At 41.3% G+C, this 9015-nt stretch overlaps 1 protein-coding gene across 1 annotated transcript; it reads left to right on the top strand.

Moving 5' to 3' along the window:
* Positions 1–591: 591 nt before the first annotated feature.
* LOC307257507 (uncharacterized protein) lies at positions 592–7516 on the top strand (the record flags this gene model as incomplete). The annotated part of the gene is made up of 4 exons (XM_080036769.1): positions 592–2082; positions 3400–3405; positions 3943–4126; positions 6048–7516. 4 exons carry the CDS (start codon positions 592–594, stop codon positions 7514–7516), a joined length of 3150 nt encoding a protein of 1049 aa, XP_079892895.1.
* Between the last annotated feature and the right edge of the window lie 1499 nt (positions 7517–9015).

Raw genomic sequence — 9015 nt, 5'->3', positions numbered from 1 at the left:
TTTACATTTTTTGAAAATATTTATTTAACACATGCCTTTTTAATTCCCTCTACACTCTGTGTTCCATGGTGCAGGTGAAGGTAGCAGCTCATAGCTAACAAATAAGTTTGTGTGAGTGTGTGTTGCAGACAGGCCTCAATGTGTCCATTGGCTTGCCTTGACTATTGGCAACATGAGCGACAGTCCATGTCTCTCCCTCTGTCCTAAAATAGCTGTGTGTGTGTGTGTGTGTGTGTGTTGTGTGTGTGTGTGTGTGTGTGTGTGTGTGTGTGTGTGTGTGTGTGTGTGTGTGTGTGTGTGTGTGTGTGTGTGTGTGTGTGTGTGAGTGTCTGTGTGTGTGTGTGCCTGCTACTTATCAGTTTACATAACCAGCAGTAAAAAGAGGACAGACAAAACTTCAGCAAGAGACACACGGAGACCAAACTAACAACTTCCTCTGAGTGAGTTCAGCTCCTACAACACTGTGACACTCCACACACTGAAGGTGAGTTTGACTCAAAGTTAATCTCAGGGAAGTTGGTAGAAGAGGGAAGGGAGCCACGCCTGACTGTACTTTCTGTCGGTCTGTTTTCAGCTGCACTCACAGACAAAATGGCTTCCAGATCAGAGGAGGATCTCTGCTGTCCGGTCTGTAAAGACGTCTTTAGAGATCCTGTTGTTCTGTCATGTAGCCACAGCTTCTGTAAAGGCTGTCTGAAGAACTGGTGGAGAGAGAAACCAACACGTGAGTGTCCAGTTTGTAAGAGAAGATCTTCGAAGGATGAACCACCTCGCAACTTAGCCTTAAAGAACCTGTGTGAGACCTTCTTACTGGAGAGAGATCAGAAAGCTTCAAAGCCTCTCTCACCTCCTGACTTTGCTTTAAAGAACAAGTGTGAGAGTTTCTCAGAGGCTCTCTGCAGTCTGCACTCTGAGAAACTCAAACTCTTCTGTCTGGACCATCAGCAGCCAGTTTGTCTCGTCTGCAGAGATTCAGAGAAACACAGCGGCCATAGATTCAAACCCATCGATGAAGCTGCACCACAACACAAGAAGAAACTTGAGAAAACTCTGGAGCCCTTAAAGGAGAAGTTAAAGCTTTTTGAACAAGTTAAAGTGAAGTCTGATCAAACAGCAGAACACATAAAGGTCCAGGTCCGATGCACAGAGACGCAGATTAAGGATCAGTTTAAGAAGCTTCACCGGTTTCTAGTAGAGGAAGAGGTGGTTAGGTTGGCTGCACTGTGGGAGGAAGAGGAGCAGAAGAGTCAGATGATGAAGGAGAAGATGGAGGCTCTGAGCAGAGAGATAGCAGCTCTTTCAGACACAGTCAGAGCCACAGAGGAGCAGCTGAGAGCTGAAGACGTCTCATTCCTGCTCAACTACAAGGCTGCAGTGGAAAGAGTCCAGCAGCGTCCCCTGCCAGATGATCCACAGCTGCTCTCAGGAGCTCTGATAGACCAGGCCAAACACCTGGGCAACCTGACCTTCAACATCTGGAACAAGATGAAGGACATGGTCTCCTACACTCCTCTGGTTCTGGACCCAAACACTGCTGGTACATGGCTCATCCTGTCTGAAGATCTGACCAGTGTGAGATATGGAGAGAAACAGCAGCTTCCTGATAATCCAGAGAGGATTGAGGATTATGCTTCTGTCCTGAGCTCTGAGGGCTTTAACTCAGGGACTCACAGCTGGGACGTCCAGGTTGGAGACAGTACAGTCTGGGAACTGGGTGTGTTAGCAGAGTCTGGCCAGAGGAAGGAATCAAATGTGTCTAGATTTATTAGAACAATGGCCCTCGCATTGTACTTACCAATGGGTGTGGAGAGGAGAGGAGACAAACGGTCTGGATTATGGGGAATAAGGTTCGATAAAGATAAATACTATTCACGGTCAACACCAGATCCAGACATTGTTCTCCCATTGAAGAAGAAGTTCCAGAGGATCAGAGTGAATCTGGACTGGAACAGAGGAAAGCTGTCGTTCTCTGATGCTGATACTAACACACACATACACACCTTCACACACACTTTCACTCAGAGGATGTTTCCTTGGTTTAACACTACGGATGAACTCCCTCAGAAGATATTACCAATGAAGGTCTGTGTGACAGTGGAACAGAGCAGCTAGAGTAAAGATAATCACAAGGTGTAAGTTTCTGCCCCTGTCCTACTGCTGTCTCACTAGTCAGTGCGGCTGCCACTGTGTATTATTTGAAGTACTTACATCAAAACCTTTACAAGAGTTTTGGCCAGACAGTTTTGAGGGAAAAACGCAGGAAAATAAAATGATTCTCAATGGAAAAATGTATGGAAAATTTAAATGGAATGCAGAAGAGAATTTTCTTTTTGTTAATCACTGTCACTTGCACAAATTTCACGCTACATGCATATCTGTTAGATTGAAATTTAGGAAATCTAGTCCTGGTCGCACCCATGTGACTACTGAAGCAAACAGACCTCCATATTTTGATCTGTGAGCTTCCAAGTGACAGAAAGTCCAAAAAACTGCCACATAGGTTAAATACAGGATAATGATTGATTGACTTTTTTGTTGTTATGTTTGGCATTTGGATTGTTGTTTCTATTGGCGACCGTTTCACATGTAAAATGATTTTAATTAGTGTCTGATGTTTTTGTGTGATTTGTCTAACTTTTGTCTTTCATACATTCTGTGTCATTTTAAATTGTTTATGATCTTGTAAATGGACTTGTTTGTGTGGAGCCATGAAGTTGTTTTCAAACATTAAAATAAATTGTTAATTACTCAAATGAATAGTTTTCTTTTATTTTTCATGCCTACGATGGTTTTGCATTTTCATACTGTATGTATGTATTTAAAGGTGCTGTAAGGGGAATGGTTCTTTTAGCTAACTTCCTGTCAGTTACTGCAGTTAGCAGTCCCCTCGCTCGTCCCTACGTCACCACATTAATGCACTGCGGTCTTCAAGCAGCGAGTTAGCTAGCATCATCTCAGATCCATAAGTGTGATAAAACACGATTAAAAACCATCAAAACAGACATTGGGAAGGATTTTTACCCGCTCCGCCATTGTAGGTGCATAAACATTCACCCATGTGTCGCACTGGCAGTGAGACGATGAGTGAGACGGGTGTCAGTTTGTAGGCTTCTCTCTTGTGATTGGCTAAAAATTTCGGGATCCTCCAATAAGTTTATTTGCCGATTGCTTGCAGAGCAGCTGACTGAGAGATCGGCTTTATGAAACGTGCACATCATGTAAGTGATCACTGTATGAATAAAGAGCGATTTAACACTTATATTAACATAAATAAACCGCTTACTTCACCTTTAACTAAGCTGTGGTTTATATTGTTTTTATCTTTAACTTTTACATTTTTTAAAACATTAATTAATACATGCCTTTTGAATTCCCTCTACACTGTGTTCCATGGTGCAGGTGAAGGTAGCTGCTCATAGCTAAAAATACAGAAAGTAATAAGAGAGCTTCACTTTTTACAACTTTTCGTTATGTTACAGCCTGGAATAATGCTGGATAAAATTTTGGTTTCCTCAAAATTCTACATAATACCCCATAATGACAACTTAAAGAAAGTTTGAGATTTTTGCTAATTTATACAAAATAAAAAACTAAGAAAATCTCTTGTACATAAGTATTCACAGCCTCTGCAATCAGGTCCATTCTGTTTCCACTGATCAACCTTGAGATGTTTCTACAGCTCAATTCGAGTCCACCTGAGGTAGATTCAGTAAATTAGACATGATTTGGAAAGGCACCGCTCATCACCTGGCCAATACCATCCCTACAGTGAAGCATGGTGGTGGTAGCATCATGCTGTGGGGACGTTTTTCAGCGGCAGGAACTGGGAGACTAGTCAGGATTGAGGGAAAGATGAATGCAGCAATGTACAGAGACATGGAAGAAAACCTGCTCTAGAGCGCTCTTGACCTCAGTTTAGGGCCACGGTTCATCTTTCAACAGGACAACGACCCTCAGCACACAGCCAAGAAGATATGGAAGGAGTGGCTTCAGGACAACTCTGTGAATGTCCTAGAGTGGCCCAGCCAGAGCCCAGACTTGAATCCCATTGAATATCTCTGGAGGGATCTGAAGATGGCTGTGCTCCGACGCTCCCCATCCAACCTGATGGAGCTCCAGAGGTTCTGTAAAGAGTCAAAGCGGGTTTGTGGCGTGAGACATGGTCTTTGAATCTGTTTTTTAGTTTTTAAAGCCCTTCTCTCACAGATGCCGTCTGATGGTTATTGAGCTTCACTCAGCACCAGTTAGGGTCTTCATTTGGGTCGAGGATCGGCCTGGGTCTTCACGGACTGCACCTCGGGTCCTCCGGCTCAGCGCATTGTTTTTGGGTCGACCACTTGAACTTTTTAGTCCCTTAAGCCTCAGGATCTTTAAAGAAACATAAAATGACTGTATTACTGCGTCCAACCTCTGCAGCGTGGCATGTTGTGAGAGGCCTTGATTGTGCAGCTCAACAATCCTGCCATGTTCAAAGACAGAAAACCTTTTTGCCTTCACCATATGGAGGTCATGACAGTGTGAATGTCTGATTAAAAAATTACATGAAATCCAGATTTTGGTGCAGATTTTGAGTTTTGATCAGGTGATGAACAGCGTTTTTGAGTTCAAATTCAGTTTAAATTCAGTTTTAATTTTCATTAAATTTGCAAAAATCTCAAACCAACATTTTATTAAGTTTTCATTATGGGGTATTATGTGTTGAATTTTGATGGGGAAAAATTAATGTAATCCAGCGTTATTCCAGGCTGTAACATACGAAATGTGGAGAAAGTGAAGCGCTGTGAATACTTTCCATATGAACTGTAAGTGTGTGTTGCCCGCAGACCTGCATGTGTCCATTGGCTTGCCTTGAGTATTGGCAACATGAGCAAAACCTGTGTGTCTGCTTTTTCAACAAGCCATGTCTCTCCCTCTGTCCTAAAAATCACTGAAGCGTGTGTGTGTGTGTTTGTGTGTGTGTGTGTTTGTGTGTGTAAGAGAAACCCCGCCCACCTTACCTGCATCAGTACACAGACACCTACTATCGGTCAACCATGCAATACTGGTCTGCCCGCATCATTACTCACACAAACCGATCTGAACACTGGAATTCACCTACACGGCTCCCTGTACATAACTGGAACGATTACAGCAATCTGCTGCTCATATACAAAGTCCTCCACCACCTTTCCCTCAAAACCACCTGGTCTTACTGGCCTACTCTCTATAACTAACACTCTAACTGTCTAACTATCTCTTGGAATGCTTAGAATCTTTTTAACAGTTTTTATTTTATTTTGTTCATGACATGTAAGGTGACTGAGTGTCCTGAAAGGTGTCCTCAAATAAAATGTATTATTATTATTATTATTCAGGTCATTATTATTGGTCAGTTCTCTGCATATCTTCCCCTACTTGTCCGATTTCAACTCTGTCTCTACAACCTATCTAATAAAAGCAAAAATAATCTTGAAAAAAAAGGGTAAAACACAGGCCGGTGTATATTTTCAGATTAAATCTGGATTTTCGGGACATTTTTCCTGAGTATTACTTTCCTCTTTCTGCACAGCCCTGCCCCTTTCTGTGAACATGATGCGTTCAGGAACGTCTCCAAAGCTCGTACATTGAAACATTTATAAATTCATAGTTTGAAAAACTGATTTTAATTATGCAAACATACATAAACAAACTATATCCTACGTTACCGACTTTCCTCCAGATTTCATGGTCCCTCAATCCCAGAATATTCCCAGAATTTTACTTTATATTTTTACTCCTCCGATACGATCCTCATCATTCCAACTGCCCTTGAACATTAATGTTGTTGCATCAACACTGTCAGTTTACATAACAAGCAGTAAAAGACGTCAGAAAGGAGCCTCACCAAGACACACGGAGATTCACCTTCAGACCAAACTAACAACTTCCTCTGAGTGAGTTCAGCTCCTACAACACTGTGACACTCCACACACTGAAGTTGAGTTTGACTCAAAGTTAATCTCAGAGAAATTTGTAGAAGAGGGAAGGGAGCCACGTCTGACTGTACTTTCTGTCTGCTCTGTTTTCAGCTGCACTCACAGACAAAATGGCTTCCATGTCAGAGGAGAATTTCTGCTGTCCGGTCTGTAAAGACGTCTTTAGAAATCCTGTTGTTCTGTCATGTAGCCACAGCTTCTGTAAAGGCTGTCTGAAGAACTGGTGGAGAGAGAAACCAACACGTGAGTGTCCAGTTTGTAAGAGAAGATCTTCAAGGGATTCACCTCCCCGCAACTTAGCCTTAAAGAACCTGTGTGAGACCTTCTTACTGGAGAGAGATCAGAGAGCTTCAGAGCCTCTCTCGCCTCCTGACTTTGCTTTAAAGAACAAGTATGAGAGTTTCTCAGAGGCTCTCTGCAGTCTGCACTCTAAGAAACTCAAACTCTTCTGTCTGGACCAACAGGAGCCAGTTTGTCGCGTCTGCAGAGATTCAGTCAAACACAGACGTCACAGATTCAAACCCATCGATGAAGCTGCGCCACAACACAAGAAGAAACTAGAGCAAACTCTGGAGCCCTTAAAGCAGAAGTTAAAGCTTTTTGAACAAGTTAAAGTGAAGTCTGATCAAACAGCAAAACACATAAAGGTCCAGGCCCGACGCACAGAGAGGCAGATTCAGGATCAGTTTAAGAAGCTTCACCAGTTTCTAGTAGAGGAAGAGGTGGTTAGGTTGGCTGCACTGTGGGAGGAAGAGGAGCAGAAGAGTCAGATGATGAAGGAGAAGATGGAGGCTCTGAGCAGAGAGATAGCAGCTCTTTCAGACACAGTCAGAGCCACAGAGGAGCAGCTGAGAGCTGAAGACCTCTCATTCCTGCTCAACTACAAGGCTGCAGTGGACAGAGTCCAGCAGCGCCCCCTGCCAGATGATCCACAGCTGCTCTCAGGAGCTCTGATAGACGAGGCCAAACACCTGGGCAACCTGACCTTCAACATCTGGAACAAGATGAAGGACATGGTCTCCTACACTCCTCTGGTTCTGGACCCAAACACTGCTCGTTCAAGTCTCATCCTGTCTGAAGATCTGACCAGTTTGAGACGAGGAGAAGAGAAACTGCAGCTTCCTGATAATCCAGAGAGGTTTTATCCTTACGCGTCTGTCCTGAGCTTTGAGGGCTTTAACTCAGGGACTCACAGCTGGGACGTCCAGGTTGGAGACAAAACACACTGGTCACTGGGTGTGTTAGCAGAGTCTGTCCAGAGGAAGGGAAACAACATGTCTGGATTATGGAGAATAGCGTTTTTTGAAGGTATATACTCAGCAAGGTCACTACCAGATCCAGACATTGTTCTCCCATTGGAGAAGAAGCTCCAGAGGATCAGAGTGAATCTGGACTGGAACAGAGGAAAACTGTTGTTCTCTGATCCTGATACTGACAAACGCATACACACCTTCAAACACACTTTCACTGAGAGGATGTTTCCTTACTTTAACACTATAGATGAACTCCCTCTGAAGATATTACCAGTGAAGGTCTGTGTGGCAGTGGAACAGAGCAGCTAGAGTAAAGATAATCACAATTAAAGGTGTAAGTTTCTGCCCCTGTCCTACTGCTGTCTCACTAGTCAGTACGGCTGCCACTGTTTATTATTTTAAGTACTTTATCAAAACGTGCAGCTTTTACAAGAGTTTTGCCAAACAGATTTTTGGGATAAAATGCAAAAAATAAATTATAGTTCTTTATGTAAAGATGAATGGGAAATTTAAATGGAATGTTCAAAATTGTCAGACTGGGTGACATCACTGAAGGCAGCCTAAATGCAGAAGAGAATTTTCTTTATGTTAATCACTGTCACTCGCACAAATTTCACTCTACATACATATTAGTTAAATTGAAATTTAGGAAATCTAGTCGTGGTCGCACACATGTGACTACTGAAGCAAACAGACCTCCACATTTGGATCTGTGAGCTTCCAAGTGACAGAAAGTCCAAAAAACTGCCCCATAGGCTCCCATATTACAGAAACTAGACTTTTCTGGAGAAACGTAAACAGTACGACTTTTTTAAATTGATCTATAATTTCTCACGTTTTAAACTACAGACACAATATTCTGTAGCAGCAGTTTGAGAGAAAGTTTGAGAAAAACTAAGTCTGTGACAGATATATTAAGATTTAACTACAATTCACTGTATGTTAGTGTTTTATCATATTTTTATTTGATTATCTGACTTTGTTTTTGATGGGATGTTTTCTCTTTTATTACTGTTTATTCATTGATTCTATATTTTGGATTCCTTATCTTAAAGGTTTTACGAGGAACTTTTAAATCTTTCTGAAACAGTCTAATGTTTCCTCTGATGATAATGAATTACATGTAACAGCAAACGAGACCATCAAAGCAAAGAATGATATTTTTATATAGTTTTTCTGAATGCCTTTGTCATGGAAATTCCTCAGAGCACCTTCTAATGTGTAGGCTTGAAGCCTTTTATTTTTTTTAGAAGTGGTCAGCCTTATAGCCTACAACTTCAGTGTACTAATAATTAATGAAATGTCAATCATATCAGTGTCAAAGGAAAATTTGATTACAACAAGTAAACTAAGTCTTGAACAGTTTATTTTGCTTTATGCTTTTCCTTGATTTTAAATATTCCTTTAGATGTGTCCACTTGTAAATGCAAATGTAAGATGAGTAAAAAAAGAAGAAAAAAAGTTCAATATGCTATATAGAAAATAACAATATTGTCAGGTATTAAATTTGCATTGCAGCCATTCTACATCACTGTCTAAATGTTTAATGTCTAATCTTGAATCTTACTTTATTTTCTTTGTTTTTACCATCTCTTAAAGGCGTATTCTAATGTCTAATCTTGATGTATTTCATGCCCCTGTAAAGCACTTTGTGCCTTGCCTTGAATTATCCAAATAACATGTAAAATATGTATAATTTATACAATAAAGTACAGTTGATTCTGTCTAAAGTGTTTTTATTTAATTTATAATCGTTAAAGACTTTTCCAGCTCTTATGAAGTGAGGATTTTTGATTAATGGAGCTAAT

The sequence above is a fragment of the Ammodytes marinus genome (genome assembly GCF_949987685.1).
Source record: "Ammodytes marinus genome assembly, chromosome: 11".
In the NCBI taxonomy this organism is placed as follows: domain Eukaryota; kingdom Metazoa; phylum Chordata; class Actinopteri; order Uranoscopiformes; family Ammodytidae; genus Ammodytes; species Ammodytes marinus.
The sequence above is the reverse complement of the archived record's forward strand: the minus strand, read 5'-3'. Positions and strand labels throughout refer to the sequence as shown.